The sequence below is a fragment of the Genypterus blacodes genome, unplaced genomic scaffold, assembly GCF_046128005.1.
Source record: "Genypterus blacodes isolate CSIRO-AG114 ecotype Tasmania unplaced genomic scaffold, CSIRO-AGI_Gbla_v1 ptg000094l_1, whole genome shotgun sequence".
Classification (NCBI taxonomy): Eukaryota; Metazoa; Chordata; class Actinopteri; order Ophidiiformes; family Ophidiidae; genus Genypterus; species Genypterus blacodes.
This window is the reverse complement of record NW_027466898.1, coordinates 1,404,628-1,425,790: the sequence shown is the minus strand read 5'-3', so window position 1 is coordinate 1,425,790 and position 21,163 is coordinate 1,404,628. Positions and strand designations below refer to the sequence as shown.

Genomic DNA, 21,163 nt, shown 5'->3' with positions numbered 1-21,163 from the left:
TAAATTCTGATTTAACTACAGTTGCATCATTTCTGCATCAGTCTGTATCTGCAGTTATTGTTGGATATTTAAGATCTTGATCTGTGTTAAAGTATACATAATGATAAACAATCATGGTGACTAGCTGAAGGTGGGCATGTTTTTTCAGTACAGGTACTTATTCCGGTGAGCAGGATAACTGGCGGAACAGGATAACTGGCTGTAATGCACAGTAGGGATGAAGTTCACTTTCTTGTTCCCTGCTAGTGAGACAAACTCTGCCTCTGGCCATTTTAGCAAGCACAGCAGTACTGGACAAACCACTATTGTAAATAACGTTGTGTATGTATGTAAATAAATGTAAACACACCAGGCAGCCTTAGTCCTCCTCCATCTCATTCCTTTTTGTTTAAATTATAAAGCCTTCTGGGTTTTTTTCAATGTGTTGTCCATATCTTCAGACCGAATGCGGGATCATCATACTGTTCTATGTGGATAGTTTAATGAAAGTTGCATGAACTTTGTCAGTATAAGGCGTATTCTGCTGAGATGTTTCTTGCTTTCCATTTGTATTTTCAAAAATTCAAACTCATCATCTCTCCATTTTTTCTAAAGGCATTCCTCAGGGATCTATTCTTGGGCCTGTTTTGTCCGCTACCTACATTGTCTCTCCTCAACCTTCTAGCTTCCTGTTGTGATTTTAGTTGCACCTCCTCATTTTGTTGGATATCTGCACCTCTGCACAATCGTTAACAAAGGTTCCCTCTGGCCAGAGGATTTAATTCCATCAATCAAAGAGGTTGAAATGTCATTGTAGCAACAAAACACCAACCAATAAATGAGAGAATGAGTATGTCAGATGTAAACAGTTGGAGTGCCCCATGTGCATATGTGATATTGTCTCAGGAGTCCCATGATGCATGTGCATACACTTATAGCACATCATTTCCAAACAGTTAGTGTTGGTGATGAGATGCACAGGCTTCTACACAAAGGAAGCCTCAATGCTTAACCTGAGAAAAGCGGCCAGAAGAGCTGAAGTGTAGCTCCGATCCATATGTGTTGAATTAAATCCTGCTGTTGCATCCCAGAATGCCTCTAAGAGTAGGCCGACTCATAAATCAACATGATCTACATCCATAACAAACACAGCGCAGACAGACACAGGCCTCGCTTGTGCTGTTAGCTGCTACCTCTCTGCTTATACACAATGACTCAGCAAACATGCTTTGAGCCAGAAAATATTCAAAGTCATTCTTAAATAAGCTGTGAAGTGTGGTGTGGGGTGGGAGCATAGATGGAGAAAAACAGAGCTTGAGTCAAGGAAGAGCGCAGAATGGGACTGTAATTTCCATGCTGATTTGCCATATGGAATAAATCTTACACCAACATTCCTCACGTTTCCCAGCTTTATGTTCCTTGTGCAACTTTACGGGAAACAGCTTTTTTTTGGTCACAGCAACATGTGGATACAGGAAAGCACAAGCATTATCTACCTGATCGAAACATTGGCGGCCCATTGAAATGTGAAGCCCGTTATTGAATGGTTGACTTTGTGATCCCGATTTGACCACTGACCCTTCGCTTCTATTCATATGATGTTTGGCACTTGGTGTTCTAAATGCAGTTTACTGGCTTGAAGCGAAAGAGGAGGCAACATGCCTGTGCAGTTTGTGCCACGCTGGAAGAATTCCTGCATTAATTATAGAGCAGAAATAAGATCGGAGGTTGTGCTTTTATGACTTGAACGCAACACCATTTCTGTACAGTAAATCACAAAGACTGGACACTGACTTAAATATGACATCATTGCACAACTTGATAGTGTGCATCAGGTTACAAATACAGTGTTAAACTGAAAACACAAGCGTGGTCACACAGCATGTCTTACTCCTGAAAGATTATTTACATTTTAGCATACAAGGTCTTCATCAAACAAATACTTTATTATTAATCATAATTTGATTAATAAAGACCTTTTTGGTTGAAACATGTTGTAAGACATAGTTTTCTTTTTTTCTATGACAAAAAACATACAAATCATTTATCCTTAGATGATAATAAGGAGGTCTCATACTGAACGTAAAGGGAATTTATAAGGCAAGGATCCAAACGGAACAGAATTGGGTTCTCTGCAGGAGGTGCACACTCAGGGGAGGGTGCATCTGTTCAAACTGGAAATGTTTCAACATGCGATTAAATGTGTTCTATTTGTGTAATTTACATAAGTAAAATCCATAAGAAATGTGTTTTACATTTAACTACACATACATGACACCAAATACTTGCTTCCTTGTTAGAAAAATAAAACATTTTGTATAATAGTAAGATCTATCTTAAGGTTTGCCATTTTCACCAGCCTGCCTCTTGGCATGGAGCAGATGTTACAAAATCGCTTTCTAGACAAATCTGTGATTTGGAAAGGTTCCAGCCTGTTGTCATATGTTTTTAATCTCCACTGGCTTGGGTAATTGGGTCAAAATGCACCTTTCTGGTCATAGAACATAATTGCACCTCCGTCGGTAAAACTACATCCATGCTTTCCCACAGTGGCGATGGATCTTATTTGCAAGTATTTGTATAGTCAACAGGAGCGCATGGCTTTGAATTATAATGTTCCACACAGCATATTCCTCAGTTCTTTAGTCATCAAGAGATGGAGAAAGTCTTATTTTGAATGGTTAAATCACACAGTACAATGAATCACTACGCAGTCATTTCTTTTACGATCTTTGACAAGGCAATGATACTCTGTGAATCCAGTGTCCAGATGTTGCCCAAGTGAATGAGTAGCATCCACCCCGATGAAGATGCTGTACACTGAAGTCAAAGCTCTGCTCCTCCACATTTCAAAAGGCCAGGTGAGATGATTTGTGCATCAAATAAAGACCCCCCCCCCCTGGCCTGGATGCCTCAGTGGGTAGGGGGTCAGCGGTATTCTGGGCATGTGACCTTAAGGGGATTTTCCCATCTGGCCTGAAAATGTCTTTGAATCCCAGAAGAAGAGCTGGAACATGGGGGTAGAAGTGGAGGACTGAACTGAAAAGCAAACCTGGATCCTTGTAAGCGATGGAGAGAGAACACATGTATCATTGACTTTCATCATTTCAAGTAAATCATTTAGACTTAAAGAGATCTGTGCTACATACATACATGTACAAATTCAACCAAAGTAAAGAAATCTTCCTGAGGTAATCTCAGGAAGATGTCTAAAGGTTTTGCAGCAAAATTCAAAACAAAAATTCCACAACGGGACACATGACTTTTCTTTCTGGAATTTTATTTGTAAATGTGTTTTAAGTAGATGAACAAAAGCAAAAAATATAACATTTTTAGCAAGTCTTTCTTTGTAATGTGTTTACCAAGCACATTTAAAATAGAATTATCACGTGTCATAATGAATGATGCTGGAAAATTTGAGGGCATATCAAGAATACCAACCACATCTTTACAATATATATTGAATTATCATGTTATGTACAGTCTTTACATATTCGTAAAAATTTTCACAATCACTGAAATCACTAGAAGAATACTTATGTTCTCCTTTTTGAATGCATATACAATATTTACATACATTCATGGGTTTCCATACATCACCCATTTCTTCTGCTTCTATGGAAGGAATGCCTGACAAAAAGTGTGTTAAGGCAGCATACTCCCTTCACACACTGCCTCATGCGTGGAAACTGTGATGTTAACCTAACACACTCGTGGTTTGTCAATCGTTTTAGGTTTTCCGGCAAATCGCATCCAAAAAACAACTCAGACTTCACCATCTCTTTCTTCAGATGATCTCTGTAATGATTGTTGGCAGCTGGCTGTTACCTTTTACAGGGAACCATCTGTGATTTTTGTGCAGCAGGCATTTTGTGTCCCTCCTCATACTCATTTTGTTTATTCAACTGAGATGCAAAATGGCACATTGAAGCAATCTATACATGTAAAAGTAATATCACCAGAAAAAAAACGCAAAGCAGTCTCTGTTCCCTTACAGTACAAACGAAGGCATTCAAATATCATTTCCTGGCAAGAGATTTGATATGTTACGACTCAAACTTAATTGTGTTCCTGATGCATTACATTTTGAAAGCAAATCCAGGTTGGCATGAAGTCACTTTGTCCTCGAGATGAAATAAAAATGAATAGGAAAGATTATATGATGAAAACAAGCAGCAAAGACAAATTGAGCGTTTGACATGCTGCTATCGCACAAATCCAGGAAATAATCTTATATTTTAACATGAGGAAAGTGCCAGTTAAAGCTTGTGTCATTAGGCCTTTACATGTGACACCTTTCCCTCCACTGACACTTTTGTACATCTTATCCTATAGTAGTCGGCCCTTTCTTAAACACCTTTAAGAAGGAATCTTTAAGAATAATAAAGATCAACAACTGGCCCAAAATGCATCGCTTGGGACAAAACAGGAGCTGTACTGGAAAGTATTTGCATCCCACTCGTGGTCCAACAGCAAGATTTTGATTGGTCAATTGCTATCACATGACAACAAAACATTGTGTCTACATAACTGTACCCTTGAAATCAGGGATACTTTCTATCTTCCAAATTGTATTTAGACTTCTGGACTGTCCAAATTTTTGTCAGACCAAGGGTGGGAAAAGCAATGCTCCTGGTAAGCCTGCTTTGATTACTTGAGAGGGTATTTTTCTGCCACTAGTTGATTTGGGGAATCTTGTAACAAGACCATGGCAAATATAAATCCTTTTCACTGCATCAAGATTAGATACTAAGGCTTTAAATTTCATCAATGCCAATGTTGCCTCCAATGTCTGTCTCCAAAGTTAAAAGCCAAAGCAAACTAGTGAGCAAACTTAATTGGCAGCAGAGTTTGTTGTTTTTTTGTTTGTTGTTTTTTTCACAAAAAGTGCTGCCTTGGAGATTTTTCATAATGCTGGCCAAGATAAAACTCAATTTCAAAGATGTTATTTAGCCACTTTGTCAACAGATGTGACAAAGTAAAAAGAAAAAAACTAAACATTATCCTGTCTAGTGTTGTATCAGAGCTCAACACAACCATGAAATAAATGCCTTACAAGACAATTTATGCATTTATAATGACAAATAGCCCATCGTGAGTTCAAGATGGAGCTACATTTATGCAAATTTGCTATCAAGGTTAGTTTAAAAACATTGATTGACGTCAAGAGTATTGCTCAGTCTAGCTGCAGTACAGACTTTAATTAGTTTGGATTCAAAGGGCAAAGATGTGGCGATAATCAGCCTCTTGACCCCATAATAATGAACGAGTTAAGAAAACATCATTCTACAAGCGTTCTCATTACTCAGTTCTGATAAGAAGGCCAGCATTTGACATACAGTATAAAATCACCTACGAAATGATTTGTGCGTGTTTGTAGGTACAAATGATACAAATTTATAACCAAGTTTAAAGTTGTTGTTCTTTATCTGATGTGTGACATGTGACATATCAATAGCTATTCTGTATTGGGTTACCATTAGGTTAGCCAGTAGCTGGGCAGCCATCCAGATACTTCATGTGTGCCGGAGCCGATTATATAATTACATAATCCTGATTAACAACAATTACCTCTGCCAAGGACGATATGTTCTCCAACGTTTGTCTAATGCTTGATCCTTTGAGATAGCATGTTTGTTGCGATATCTGTGTATTTCTCAAAAAATACGTTTTGATTGAAAAAAGTATTACCAGGTTCAGAAATTGATCCACATCTGGCTGATTCAAATGTATCCTCTGACAGAGTTCACCTTTATGGCGTTGCTGTATCTTAAGAGATTAAGGCTCACACACTACCAAGTCGTAGCTATAACTTTGCTGACTGAGCAGTATGAAATGGATTTGGCATATTTTCAAATGAGTTACAGTTATACAGTAGATCCAGCAGAAGATGGTGAGAAATCTTTTTACACATCTGGCTTTAAATTGCTTGGCAGAGGTATGTGTTGTATTAGTGCCTACAAGATAAACATGTCGATTTAAACTGTTTGAGGTTTAGTCTTTTCTGTGTTATGACCTCCGTTGGCAATAAAGAGGCAAAGCAAAAGGAATGTCGATGCATCATTTACTCGTCTAGCAAGAAAGAATTAAACCGCTTCAACAGTTCCCATTGCCTTTGACTACAATGTCCGTTAAGCTCTTGTCGCCGGGAAACATTGAATTCAAGCCATCAAGCGAAATGAATTATTGTCATTATTGCTTTTCAACAACATTTGGCTCGACTAAGGTAAAACAAACAACCAAAATAATCACTGGGGGTTTAAATAGTTGCAGACCCCTCAGTACTTTAACCATTTTGACTGAAACAGGTACACCAACATTAATACGCACCTCAAAGTGTAAAAATACTCTCAGTAACAAATCTTTCTTCAAATCTGTTATTGATATGAGCGAGACCAAAAGAGTTGTAATATACAAGAAGCTTATTCCACCTATGAGGGTGTTGTGTCAAGTAACAGTTTTCTGTTCTCATTCGGGCTTTAGTTTTTACAGTCTTTTCCTTGCCACCCAATAAATTATCACAGTACCATGAATGTTCGTCAAACATACATATTTGAACATAAACAGCACTAACACACACAAGCAAAAGGGTCCAGCGCAGCCCTTTAAAGGATGTTCGGACTTTCACCCCCCTCCTCTGTCCCTCTCTCTCGCTCTCTCTTTCAGACACACACACACACACACACACACACATAAACACACACACATTTGGCAGCAGGCCCCTCCTCTCCTGCCCCGTTTAGCGTCAGTCTGTCAGGGTGGGGTCAGAGGGGTCAGTTTGCAGAGCGTCCTGTCCTGCTGCTTCGTGGAAAGCGATGGACTTTGAGGTGTTTCGACAGGTGATCGCTGCGGGCAAACTTCTTCTCGCAGATGATGCACTGGTACGGTTTCACTCCAGAGTGGGAGCGACGGTGTCGGGACAACTCGTCTGACCGGGAAAACCTGGAGCAAAGAAAATGAAAACCATCATAAGATATAATTACATAAATTTATTTTTTGGTATAAAAATATTATTTTAATTATTAAATTCTGCATAAACATTTTAAATTCCGCCAACATTTGACATCCAATTAACCAACATGTGCAGCACTTCCCATATAAAAATAAAGGATGCAGTAATGCCTCATGGTGCCAAATAACAAAAAAGCTATGTCAAACTGCTTTTATATCATTGTAATCAGAGAGTTGTGACGCTATGAATTTGTTCTCTGTGAAGTTGAGGAGCTTGTCCCATATTTAGCCAAACACATGAGCACTGCAAATCCAAGCACAGTCTATTCTTGGTCTGGTTTCCATGGGACAAGCTCTGGCTTGCTTGTCTCGGTCAGATGACACTGAAGGGTTAAGGGGGTGATAAAGCTGCGTCTGTTGTATATATAGTGTATGGGTGTGTGCATCTATTTATTTGTGTATTTGCATGTATCTCTACTTATTAGTAAAGCTGTTTAAGATCTGTTTAAGCTGTAACACGGCTTGATTTCCAGGCACGTTGCCAGCAGCAGAAGTGGCAGCAAGCTGAAGCCATGTAGGCGATAATTCGCATGGATGTAAAGACGGCACTCACAGTTATTCCAAAGTATTTCTACTCTAAACATGGATTACACAATCAGTCCATTCATTAGATTAATGCCCTACCAATACAAATGCAAACAATTGTTAGTCTAATGTTAAGGGGTTTACAAGACAAATATTAAGGGATTTGAAGAGAATATGACTGGAAGATACTAAAACTTGAGGATTCTGCACTTACACCTCTAATCAGAGGAGTCAAAAGATAAGAGAATCAATGAATGCCTGTGAAAATACAAAAAGATATATAAAAATGTTATTCCACTGCAAAATTCTGAGCAATCCTCTTTGGCTGTGTTGAGTTTATCAGACTTTGACTCTACCTCATGTAGAGGTACACCTAGCAACGACTCTGTCCATTCCTATGACATGCAGAAGATGATGTTTTCACATGCCCTTGCATTGTTCTGAGAAAGACATCCTGCTCTTTCACTTCACTGGCGACGAGTTTATACAGGCTCCATCTATGTAGCGCTCAACTTAAAATCATTTAGAAGAAATCCAACCTGGATTAAGTCTCATTGTGATTAATGAAACACAGATGCAGTATAGATTCTGCACAAAAGGCCAATTCATGCCGAAGATGATTACTTTGTAGAAGCCCCTATCATTTGTATTATTTCAATGCAGATTGTAAAGGAGAAGAGAGAAATGAAGAACACGCAGAAATGCAGCCAAATAGTTTTTGCTGCCACTGTGTGTTGTTCTTTATATCAAAAGGACTCGTCTCTCATATGAGAATGATTATGGGTGTGCAATAAAACAAATACTAAAGGGTTTCTTAATCTGGAACGCCAAGAGGCTCATTATTACTGATGAAAAATCACAAACCACGTCGTTCTCTGTACTGTACTTTATGAGACTGTATACTGGCTCTTTGTGCTGTAATCTCTGTGTGCACACACGACACTTTAAAGCTGTACTATATCAGCTTCAAGCTGGGACATGATAGAAACCATGTACAGCTATTCTACTGACTCAAACTGGGCCTCAGCCCAACTATAACATACTGTTTTGAGGAAGCTCTTTCAACCAAACACTCATTTAAGACTTTTGCAAATAGACAGTCTGATGGCTCTTTAAATCCCTGCATGTTAGATGACTGATCATGCGCCAGTCCCCTCTCACAGCCCTGCCATCTGTATCTCACAACCACACTCTCTCCTGCTATGTATCTTCCTCTGGCTCCCTCTCATCCCCTCTCCTGACCCAACTCATTTGAGGGTGAGGTCAGTGAGTTCATAGATCCTGGGGTGAAGGGCAGCTCTGTAGTTTCCTAACTGTGTGAGTTTTGCTCGCACACTGCACCCTAAACCCTCGGGACAGATTGGAGTGGGTGCAGCGTAACACATACATTAGTGTGGGTGATGTGGGAAACCCATACACAGGCTTTGTTCAAGCTTGTCCCTAACCCAGCTCTGCAGGCTACAGAGCCTCATAAAAGGTGCGGTGATCAAGTTATACACATGGAAACGTACAGTAACACATATCAACACAATACATAGTGTACTGACTTCTCTGTCACATTTTCTTTTCATCCCTTGGCTCTGTTCTCTGAGCTGTGCCTCTTCGAGCCAAACGCATCTTCTGTCTATTATAAACAAATCAGATTGGAATACGTTTAAGTTCAAAGGAAATCACTTTAATGTATGACTGCACTAATCAATAACAGAAGTTGGCCTCCTGGATGAAAGCCTATATAGAGACAACCATAAAAATGTTTTATTTAGTTTGCCTCCACCAAAAGGACATGGGTTCCACTCTCCTTTTACTCCTGTACTGCTCAAGTGTTCTGGAACATGATACTCAAGCCCTTTCAGTTCCACTTAGATCATTGCTTCCCAGCCTTGAAGCCTCTGGGCCTTTTTCTTATTGTCAATAAATTCTGTGAAAACCAATTTGATCCAACCCACAAGTTTGACTGTGTAGCTAAAGCCACTAAAACCTCATCAGTCAAACATGCACATGCCTTCTAGTCTCCTCACACACACAAATGAGTGTTATTGCTTGGTTGAAAGTTCCAAATTAGACATGATGTGCCTTTTTGTGCATTTATCAAAAATGAAACTGGTCTACAATTTTAACAAAATTGGAAACTTGATAAGTGATTTAGGGACTATTAAGGAATTTCCCCAACTTAATACATACCATTCACTTTGGTCAGTTTGTTGTAGGAAGCAATGTTCAGCCAAAACAATTGTGTATAGCCACCACAAAGTAACCCTTGCAATGTCATGAGGGTCAGTTTCCTTGACTTTGCACCAAAGCCTTCATAGGGTTAGGTTCACATGATGAATAGTGACCATAGTGTCTGTATGACTAATCAAATGTTATATATATTATATATAAAATCAGTGCAGTGCGCCTTTAAATGAGGCCACAACTCTCACAAACTACATGATGATGAGTGGTAAGCATCTGAATGAAAGGGTAACTTTTCCCTCTCTGGTTAACTTGAGCAGTTAATGAAGTAAAACAATTGAGGAGTCACTGCAAAAATCAAACATTTGACAAAAGTCAGACAGTCCCGACCTTCAGGTTGGAAATCACTAGTCCAGATGACCCAAACCTCAACAAGATCAATAAACTATGGTCAAGTTTATACATCTAAGCATTCAAGCTTCCCCTGACCTTCTCTCTGTCTCAACACCTCTGTATACAAAGTAAAACACTGCACCTATAAATCCAGCCATGAGACATGTTAGCCTCTCGTCACCACAGACATTGTTGTGTTGTAGCAATGAATGTATCAGCTGACAAGGACAACAACCCAATGTCCTGATGACAGATGTCAGGTACACGCGTCATGTTGTTATAACAGCAAACTGTCTGGGCTTGAGTCCAGCCATCCAACACAAACCTCACATGAGTCTCCATGCAGGTCTGTGCTTAAAATACTCCATGTGTTGTGCCCATGTGTTTCTTTATGTGTTTAGATGTGACATTAGGATCTGTAGAGGAACCATAACCATAAACTACAAGCAAAGAAAAGGGGGAATAAAGAGCAAAAAGGTTAAGGAGTAGTTTGGCTATGGAAAGTTATGACTTTCCTTGAGTTATTTGTTGGAGTTCAGCCAATGAAATACCAATCCTCTCTACTTCAGAGGCTCCGACACATGGATCTGTTCTGAGGTTACAGAGGGTTAGAGGTGCCTGACTCCTCAGCCCACCTCCATTTCCTGCCTCAGAGGGAAAGGAGCAGGAAAAGGACAACTGTATACTACAGTATATGACTGCTGTCATACAGAGACCCAGTAGAATTCAGTTTTTAGTGTTTTCTTTCCCTCCCTTTCCCATGTTTTCTCCTTATTTCTGCGGGAAAGTTACTTACAGGAAGATTTTCATTTAATTTTGCATGTAAGTGGGACTAGTGTGAGATCTGGATGAGGGCATTGCAAGGGGAACCCAGATCACTCATAAACTCTGAACCTCAGGGAGAACTTTCTGCTGAGCTGAGTCACACTTATCTAATTCACTCTCTCTCCTAGTCACACACTCAGCGAGAACACACACACATTGCACATTTCTAGTGCATTCCTTCCTCTCACCTAAACCTAAAAAACATCCTAATTATAACCAAAATCCTCAGGTCAAGTCATTACCCGAATCTAACCTTAACCGTAATGTTTGCCCTAATTTAACCCTGCCTGTGTTTGCACATCCCGAAAGACACACTCAAGAATCTATACGCCGCCTTGTGCAATAGCAGTAGCACTTATAGAGTTGGAATCTACTGACCAGTCTGTTCCCTGAAAAGAGCTCAAAGATGTGTTTGTGCTTTGGTTGGCTGGTTTTAAATTTGGATTTGTTCCTGAGATGTTATACACAGCAAAGGAAATGATGAACGGACTCTAAAGCTAATTTTGTCACTTTCCAAACCCAGGGCTTGAAAAAAATGCATCATGGATTGATAATTAATTGGTGTTCCCTGACAGCCTGTCTAAAGGAAAAACTTTGAACTTGATTCTGCAATAATCCAGTGTGTGTCTATTGCGTGAATGTGTGTGTGTGTGAGGGCATGACGCGATTTCAGACAGAGAGCAAACAAGTGAAATAACTAGCGAGGGGCAAAGTCTGTAAGTAGACAACTTCAAAAGGCCTTCTATCTAATCTACAACTTTACCATGGTACAACAACATACTGATAGCAGTGACACAGAGCCAGCATATGGTATAAAAACCGATTACATCCTCGTAGACATGGGTCACTGCATTTCCCATTCCATCCCATCTATAAACTAGCACAACAGTCATTTAAAACCCTCAAATTGTAAATCTCGCACATATTTATTTCACAGTAGAGCCATTTTTCTGTAATTCAGTATCCTGATCCTCTTAAAGCAACGATTTAGACATCAAAGATACCATATATGAACGGGGTACAGGCCTTTTTATAGTTTCCTTTTTCTAACTACAGGCACACTGAGTTGCCCCGTCCCAAATGGTCACCCTCTGTGTCAACGTGCGACCCAGCTTGTGTCCCATTTATCATCCTGGGTGTCGAAGGGTGTTCACGAGCACCCGCTATGCACACTAAATGAGGTCCTAAGTGAAATCCACTACATTGCTCTACAACTCATTATTCTGCCAAAACAAGGAGCAACATGGCCGACAGATGCAGCCTGTGTGGAATAAGCTACTGAGATAAACTGAGGCTTGTTTCTGCTCAGCCATCTTTAAAGCAATCACAGAAGGGAAACTAAAGAAGGAAATTGACTCATTTAATGATAGTTATCCAACTTCCCACCACACCTTTATATGTGCACTGCTTAAAGTAGAATGAATCACTTAAGAAATTGGTTTCAATTAAGTTTAACCACAGACAACTCTGTCAACATATACTGTACCTGTGGCATTCTCCAGACTCCATAACAGTCATCAATATGGAGTAAACAAAACTATAAATTTGTTAAAAGCAATCAAAGCTTTAAGATTAGGTCCTATTTTCTTCTGTTTGTGGTCTAATCTCTTCTTATCTGAAGGAATAGTCCAGCAACAAAGAGCAGTATAGTCCAATAATCACCTTAGTTGTCATATGATAAACTATGACAACTAGGTTATTATTGGATTATTGGTTGACATGCTATCTTCCTTAAAAGCTGCAGACATTAGACAACCTTTAAGTGTCTCTGTGTCTGAGTCCACAGTGGAAGTTGATAACCCTTTCCCGTGAAATCTTCCTAGTTTAGATAATTGTTGTTTATTATCTGAGTTGGTTGGCCTGTTCATTCATTCAAAAATATCTCTGATTCATTCATTGAGCCATTCATTTAGACAGTTACTCAGTAGTTCTTATATCAATGCATCAATTGGTTTGGTCCATCAGTTGCGATGTGTAAATCAGGATGTACAGAGTAATCATCTATTCCTCTATCATTGAGAGGTCATTACCAGATTCATCTATTTTCAATCATTTGATCTTGTGTAAAGACATTTGCTTCTGCTCACCTCCATCCACAGCCTGGCCACGTGCAGGCGAAAGGCTTCTCCCCGGTGTGCCGCCTCAAATGAGCTTTAAGGTGGCTGCTCTTGGTGTACATCTTATTACAGCCAGGAAAAGAACACTTGTGCATTTTGATAAGGTCTGCTACTGCACTCTTCTGGTATTTCTGGCCTCCACTGAAGATCCCCGCATTCGAACCTCCTAGCCCACCTTCCCCAATCCCCATGGGTTTAGCCGCAATCGGCACTGGCGCTATCCGGACAAATTTGGTTGAGCTCGCGCTTCCACCTTTGCCGGCAATGTTTGCTGTGGGAAGCAGCTGTGGCACCAAGGCAAATGTCTGCCCCTGGATGTTGACCAGGAGCTGGGCTATTTTGATGTCCGCTGGGGTCTGGGGTTGCTGGGACTGGTTTTGCTGGGTGGCAGCATCTGATATGACATTAGGGTTTGGTTCTTGTTTGATCTGTATGGGTTGTATTTGTAAGATAACAGGCACATTGGAGGCAGTACTGGATGCATCTGTTGAGGCCGATGGTGAGCCGCAGTCCTCCTGTTTGATCCCACTACAGGTAGAACTACAACTAGTTGGAAAACTGGAATCCAGTGTTGATGGTGTATTGTCAATTGATGCTGCATGTTTGGTCTCTGTGTAAGATATGAGTGGAGAATGAGCTGCAGCACTGCAGGCCACAGGCACAGTCTGATCTGAGTTCTCTGACACTGATCTCAGTTCTCCTGCTATTGTCTTTGGACTTTCCACTTCAGCGTCCAATGACGTTGCTGACATCTCCTCATCACTCCCCTCCTCCTCTTTCCCCACTGCTACCACCATGTTCTCCTCCAGGAACTCCTCAATCTCCTCGAGCGTTGGCTGAAAGAGGAGCGCCGTTGGATCCTGCAACTCATCCAGGAAGACAGGGAACTCGTAACCATCCGCCTTGGCTTGCTGCTGGAGGAGACCCAGACGCTGCTCTTTCTTGGACTCCCAGGCCAAGCCCATTGGTAATAACGGGGTAGTGGGAGAAGTGGAGGAAGAGGAAGGTGGCGAGGACAGGGATAGAGATGAAGAATGAGGAGACAACAGAGGGATGTTACTGGTGTTACAGCTTAATGGGGTGGAGAGGGAAGTCTGAGAAAGCAGCAGGTCCAGCAGGCTGTCCTGACTTTCTCCTCCAGAGGAGCTACAGCTTCCGCTGCTCCTGCTCCTGCTTTCATAGCTGGAGCCCAGAAGGTGCCGCGACGACGTTGACAACGACTCCGGGCTAGAGCAAAGGGAAGAACGAGGGCTGGAAGAGTCACTGAGGTCATCCTCAGAGAGCCGAGGTGAGGATGAGAGCGTCGCTGCTTGATGATGATGGTGATGGTAGATGCAATTGTTTGTTACCATGACACCGGGTGACAAACTGCCATTGCCGTGACGGCAGTGGCAGTTGTAGTCAGACCCAGGAGATGTGGTATAGTACAGGAAGGTCTCCTCACCAAGCGGCAAGTGATCCACCATTCCTGAGCAGATGAAGCAGCCCAACTCTGCTCTGCTCTGAAGATCAAGCTGCTCTGGTAGAGACTGGCTGGATGTTAAAGAGAATCCCTCTGCTGTGCTTCCTGTAAAAGAGGAAGGAATGTTGTGATCACAGAGGAGACATTGAAATAATTTGACTGAATATGAGACAAGTGTATGATGGAAACTAAACAAAACAAAACAAAACAAAACAAAAAAGACTAAAACAGGAGACGTTGAATGGAAAACGTAGATTCTCCCTGGTGTCTTCAGAAATCAAACATATACCTGCTCTGGCCGCAAATGAAAGTAAAACAATAATGCTCTTTATTTGTAGCTACACGAAATAGAAGACTTAACTCACATGGAATACAGGCTGGACATTGTTTCCAAAACTCCTACGACAACAGTTATACCTGGGTAAATACCTAACATGATGCACACAGAAGTTACTGGAAACTACAAGGTTAATGATTAACACAACAGTCAGGTTTACATGAAATTGTGTAAACCAGCAGAAAGACAGACTGCTAAGCAAATGTATAAAGTCATTATAATACATCTTTAAGCTGTTAGATGGTGTTTGTGGTTTCCATCGTTGAGTTAATTGAACTTATGGTACTGGACATGCTTTATAACATCACTATAGCATTCCTACATTGTATTTTGTTTGTTTCTTTGCCTGCTGCTTGTTTAAGAGCCCTGCAGCTGATGGTAGGAAGAAAGTCAACCACGTGTGAAGAAAGTGGAATTTGAGAACCCTGCGTGTGTGTGTGTGTGTGTGTGTGTGTGTGTGTGTGGACACTGCAGCTGCTGCACTCTGCAATCTGTCCATTTCTCACCACTTCTAAGCAGCAAAGTTAGCTTTAACTGGTGTTGGCATTTTCATTGTGTTTCTATTTCCATTTTTATTTTCCTTCCCCCTCATATGATCCATTTGTATAGTTGATCAATCTGATGTCACGGTGAGTCACACACAGTAACATTCTACACAAGATAATGAGAAATTCAATTTCACCGGGATCATTCCGTAAGTTCCGTGGATTTCAGCAGCATTACTAGTAAATGATTTAGATTCTATTTTTCTATCTGTCAAACAACCTACAAACAATGCCTGCATGTCCTTGCACAAGTTAAATACAAACAATCATCACATGCTCTGCTTTATTGCCATGACTGCCCCCTGGTTTATCCTACACTATTTTGATGATTGCGCATTCTGATGAAAACAAACTGCAAAATGAAACATGTCTATATGTGTATGTTGAATGAACAATAAGATTAGACTAAAACAAACAAATGATCGTGCGCCCTCTTCTGTAGAGCTAAAGCACATGTCGTTCCCAAAGTAAAGTTCTGTGGACCTCCGGGGGTCCTCAAAGAGGTTCCAGGTGGTCCCTTGCAAAAAAATAAAGTTTGATTTGTACTAATCACAATGAGACGATCGTACAGATAATAGTTCATGTTTGACTGTCTTATTACGAAAACAATATCTCAATGGCGGAATTAGATATTTAAGTAAAATAAACAAATAGATCTAAGCGGAGATATGCGGTGGTGCTATTTAGAGGACAATTCATGCATGTTTGGTAACGCCTGGGCCAACGCTCACTCATTTGCCCTGCAGTAACCCTGAATCATCAAAAAAGGCTTTGACAGCTTGATGTGCTCCTGCTCCTCGCCACGCTGTGCGACTCACACACATTCCAGAAGTCAACTCGAGAATTATTGTATTGCAACTCAGATCACAGAAACACCGATACATAGCTCTGCTAAGGTATCAGTCAGTTGCGTTACTATCGGAATGGTGAGAAGATGCATTTGGCATTAATGAGTAGAATATAATCACGATAAGCTTGGAAACTCGCATGTGTGTAATATCGATGATTCCGCTCCTGAGTTTCCCAAATAAAACTCAACTTACAAGCAACGCAAAGCTTCCTATCCACACATGCAACGCAACAACACCGCCGATCACGCACACATAAACACTCACGTCTCTACTCGCGTCCACTGTAAGGATGACGTCTCTTACGTACTCACCTGTGTATCTGAAGAAGCCAATATTCCAGTTCTTTGCGCTGAACGTTCACCCCGGAGAAAGTAGCTGTCAGTGCGTAATCGTGCGTAATGGCAATATAACTCCACGACAAGGGCTTTGCATAGCTGTACGTCTCCTCACAGACACACACACATACACACACATACACACATACACACGTTTTCTCTCTCTCTTTCCACACGGGACTGGCAGTTCGCTTTACTGTCACATGATCGCTGCTGGGTATGTTATAGCAGTCAAATTAGGGGTCGGCTTATGAAGGCTCGCCTGCTCGCTGCGTCTCCATTGGCTCTCGGCGTAAAGAAGGCTGGCCCCGGGCTCTGGCGTCAATGGAGCGAGGGTGTGTGTCTCAGTGTGTGGATGTTTGCGTGTGTGTACGTATGTGTGTGTGTGTGAGAGAGAGAGGGGGAGAAACAAAGTGTGCTAGTCAGTCCCGTTTAAAAAAAAACAACACACTTCCATAAACATATAATGACCGCAGAAGGCTGAGATAGTTCATAGACGTCTTGTTATGCGTCTTATTGATGTTGTTCTGTACCACAGTGTTCTCACGAGGGTTTATAGTTTGTTTGCTACACACAGGCATGTGCTTTAATGTGCTTTGTTGTGCTTGTGGTATAATGTTTTTTGGAATATTCCCATTACTACTTGCAGTCATTCCCAGTGAAGTGGCTTACGATTGCATTACTAGTACTCTTATATCATGTGAATGTATCTGTTTATTTATCTGGAGAGTTTGGAACATAAAGTGACACTATCATGTTCCAAGATAAAAATAATAATTATTCTTTCCACAGCGACTCACAATATGTGTTTGGATCTGAGTACAAGCGTCTAGTAAGTGTAGTATTTGAATAAAATGTGTATAATCAAAGGCACGAAAGTCAACATTTTGCTTCAAATGACTCTTCTCTTCAACCTTGACAGCACACTGAGCTGTTACCTGTTAGAGGTGACCATGGCTCAGTGAGTGAGTGAGTGAGTGAGTGAGTGAGTGAGTGAGGGAGGGAGCTGTTGCGTAAATGAGTGAGTGTGTTTACATGCTGCCTAATAACATCAGCAATAGAACTTTTTTTTTTTACCTCAGCTGAGCAGAACTCGTATAAACACCTCTGTTGGGCTAAAGTAGCTTAACTGGTTCAACCTAATTAGAATTGCATGTGTAGTCAAAAGAGCCTTTTAGTGTGTTTGGATGAATGATACACTTTCAGTAAACATTAGTGTTTCTCTCTGATTGTGTATATATTAGACATTGAGTGACTATTATAGTGTGTAAAAGGATACACAATGTTCCACTGGGGATACAGAGTGATTTTTTCTCTTGCTTCTACTGCTACTGCTCTTAAAATCCTCAACCAATATCAATAACCTCATGTTAATTACCACTGTTGCTACTAGCAGGCATAATTCCATCCATTATTACTGCTCTAACAACTACTACTACTAGGATTTCAACATTTTTGTTGTGATTATTTCCTGAATTTTGCAGATTGTGTGATAATGCAATGTTGATAATGAAGCCAGCTGGATTTAAACATTCCTGTACAACCTGATTATCCGCTTATACGAAGAGGAAATCCTCCGGAATTGCATTTCTGTGTGTGCCCCTGTTGCTTTAAGAGCTCCTGGAGACGAGCGTGCACTCTTTACACCCAATTGCTCCCCACATCACTCTCCTGATATGTAATAAGAAACTAATGAAACAAAGAGAAACTAATATCTGCACATACAGTTGCAAATGCGCCAGTCTGCTCTGTGAAGAATGGCTGTCTCTGCTTCTTCACACGCAATTTTGACAATCTTTGCATTTTTTGTAAAATGTACGTGGTGAAATGTAACATTGTGCAGTAAATACACATTCAAATGTGAAATGATGCATTATTGGCATTATGGGTGTGTGTTGACATGGATTCAGATCATAGTTTTAAAGATGTTGTTTAGGTCATAGACAACCATTCAGAATGTTTGATCCCTGTGCAAATATGCAACTACTTGAGACTGAGAGGTTTCATTAAAGTACAAAATGTTATAATTTATCCTTGATATTGATAGAGCTCCACCCTCAATTATCTCTAGAACTAATAAAGTACAATACATATTATTCAAGTTACTATGGGTTTTCAAAGTTAAGGAGAATATTATAAAAGTCAAATGTACACAGCAACGATGTTGTGGGTGTTATGACAGGTTAGAGAGAAATGTTTGACCCTGGCAGAGGTTTGCGCTCTGTGAGTACTTTCTTGTAAGTATTATGTTACAACTACTACTACAAGGGTTTCTACTGTCAGGGAAAGTGCTGGAATAGGACTTGTGTTTTCCTGGCCTGGAAATGTTATGGAATACTATTAACTTTCTTCCATGTTTTGAAAAAGTGAAATTCAGAAATTCTATTAATCATTGTATTCTCGAGAAGTCAAACTAGAACCTGAGAAGAGAAAGTAAGATATTGCTGTATCCTCAAATTCTGCTCTGTTGTCACCTTATAAGACCAACCACGGACAGCTACTGTGAGACTTAGCTTGCAGATCACAATTCTAACAGGATTTTTCGTTCCTTTATGCTAAACCCAAGCTATCTTCAAGCATCACATTTCCAGGCAAATGTAGCTTCACATTTGCACATTGTGCACCTTGTTCTCTAACCCCAATGCTCAGGACATGCAGGAAGTAGGTCAATCTTACAAGTTTGGGATTCATCAAGTTGCACATTATCGGTAACAACATCCATCATAGTTGCTTATTACACCATAGGAAAGTAATGGACAACTTTTGGTACTACTGTTACTACCACTATGAAGAATGTATAGTAGTTACATAAACATATACAAAGTATAGTTTGACTACTGCCATTGCCACTACTATTGCTTCTGCTTCTACTTGGCCTACAATCACTGCCACTACACAGATGTTGATACTACTACTTCTACTACTACTACAACAATATGCTGTCAGCGTTTAAAGCTACAGTTGAAATGCCTGTTTTCTGCATATCTCTGTAAACTTCCCCCACAAGTGAAATTGACCATAGCTCCCTTCCCAAAATATCAGCCCTGCTCAGTTGATGCTGACCTGAAGGCAGCCAGGGCTCCAAAAGTAACAAAGCGCTTTAAGAGAAGCAGGGCCACTGCTGATCACTGGATCCAGTCAAGATTTCTCACACACACACAAATTATGTCTTTGCTTGTGTCAATGGTCAGTTTGTTAAGTTCATCATAAAGTCCTTGTATCCTTCAGGCAAGGACATACTGTAGATAACATCTCTCTGACCCTTCCTATGTCCCATCCCCTAATTCATAATCTAATTTTGAGTCATATTTGAGGAAATGTTGAGTCTAATGTAGTCTACTGAGGTAGTTTTCTCTTTCGCAAAAAAGTAATTGCTTTCTCCTGCTCGTTGGCTCTATTGGAAGTCACAAACACCTACACATATGCATATTATGTAAGGACCAGATGGACCTAATGAATCAAATTGATTTATTTCCTCTGGTAATGGCAGAATGCAACAAGCCAAATGTGAATGGGGAAAATGTGTGCTTCTTGGGCACATTTGTCAATGCTGTAATGATTATGGGAGTTGCCCTTGCCGAAGTTTGTATTCATACATAAGTGATATCATGTGCTGAGCAGGAGACGTTAAGACCTTAAGATGTTGTCAAAAACATGTTATAGAAATGTGGTGGAGTGGTTGTTACCTAATATGAAGAGTGGCTTGGACAGTTAAGTGTTAAGTCCTGTTGGGTAGTGTTTGGATTTGTAACATTTGCAGCAATGAGCACTCACTGCAGTGGTATTTCTCTGACAGACCCGGTTGTCAATTGCTGTTACGTCTTTGTCCTTGAATCCATTCATAGTCAAGTAAGTGTATCGTCACTTGAGCTCAAACCGTTTTCCTGAATGATCACTGTCACAAAGCACATAATTCACAGATTCCTATTAGGATGTAAAGTTCACTTTATCTTTCTTTGTAAAAGTTACATGCTGTGATATCAGTACAGGCTTAAATCAGAATTTAGTGTGCATGCAAACAGACAGTGTAGCAAAGACAAGTCAAGTCTAATTCTATATGCCGATTAATTATTTTCTAATTTGGCTTTTCTTACAACTGCTGTTTTTGTTTGTTTTTATCCGTGGCCAAGCTGCTTTAGCCTCACCCGCTGACCCAGACCAAGCAGCTTTATACTCCTGCCATGTAAACAGGAAGCTGCTGCCACTCCACCGGGCGATTTGGAGAAAATCACCGGCTGAATTTACACTCACATGTCACAGCTGATTACATTCACCCCATCACCTTACATGACGCTGGACCTTTCACATCAATAAATCTCTTTTAGGATTTGTCACATTTGTTAAAAGCAGAGGAAAATGCACTAATCAGATTGTGACCAGTTCACTTACTCTTACTCTGTTTTTGCTTCACAGATATTAAAAAGGCGTTTTGCAAGTGAAATTTTTGGCAGGATTAAAATCATTACACGACACTTCACCCATTGCAAGTAGTCTTTGACAACTGCCCAACACACACACACACACACATCTATTTTCAGACAGTCTCCCCCCCCTCGAGATGCTCACTGCACCAAAAACATGGGATGTTTGTAAAAGCTTGCTTGTGGC

The 21,163-nt window shown here is 40.5% G+C and overlaps 1 protein-coding gene across 1 annotated transcript; it reads right to left on the bottom strand.

Moving 5' to 3' along the window:
- Positions 1 to 3,540: 3,540 nt before the first annotated feature.
- klf15 (Kruppel like factor 15) lies at positions 3,541 to 16,763 on the bottom strand. The gene is made up of 3 exons (XM_076159253.1): positions 16,532 to 16,763; positions 12,996 to 14,592; positions 3,541 to 6,921 (listed from the first exon to the last, which is right to left on the bottom strand). The coding sequence occupies exons 2-3, from the start codon at positions 14,489 to 14,491 to the stop codon at positions 6,753 to 6,755; spliced, it is 1,665 nt and encodes a 554-aa protein (XP_076015368.1). The 5' UTR covers positions 14,492 to 14,592; positions 16,532 to 16,763; the 3' UTR covers positions 3,541 to 6,752.
- Positions 16,764 to 21,163: the final 4,400 nt, after the last annotated feature.

Coding starts and splice junctions, on each gene's coding strand:
- klf15 (XM_076159253.1), bottom strand. CDS start 14,491: ATGGTGGATCACTTGCCGCTTGGTGAGGAGACCTTCCTGTACTATACC. Junction 6,922..12,995: donor TGGCCAGGCTGTGGATGGAG/GTGAGCAGAAGC, acceptor TCTTTGCTCCAG/GTTTTCCCGGTCAGACGAGT.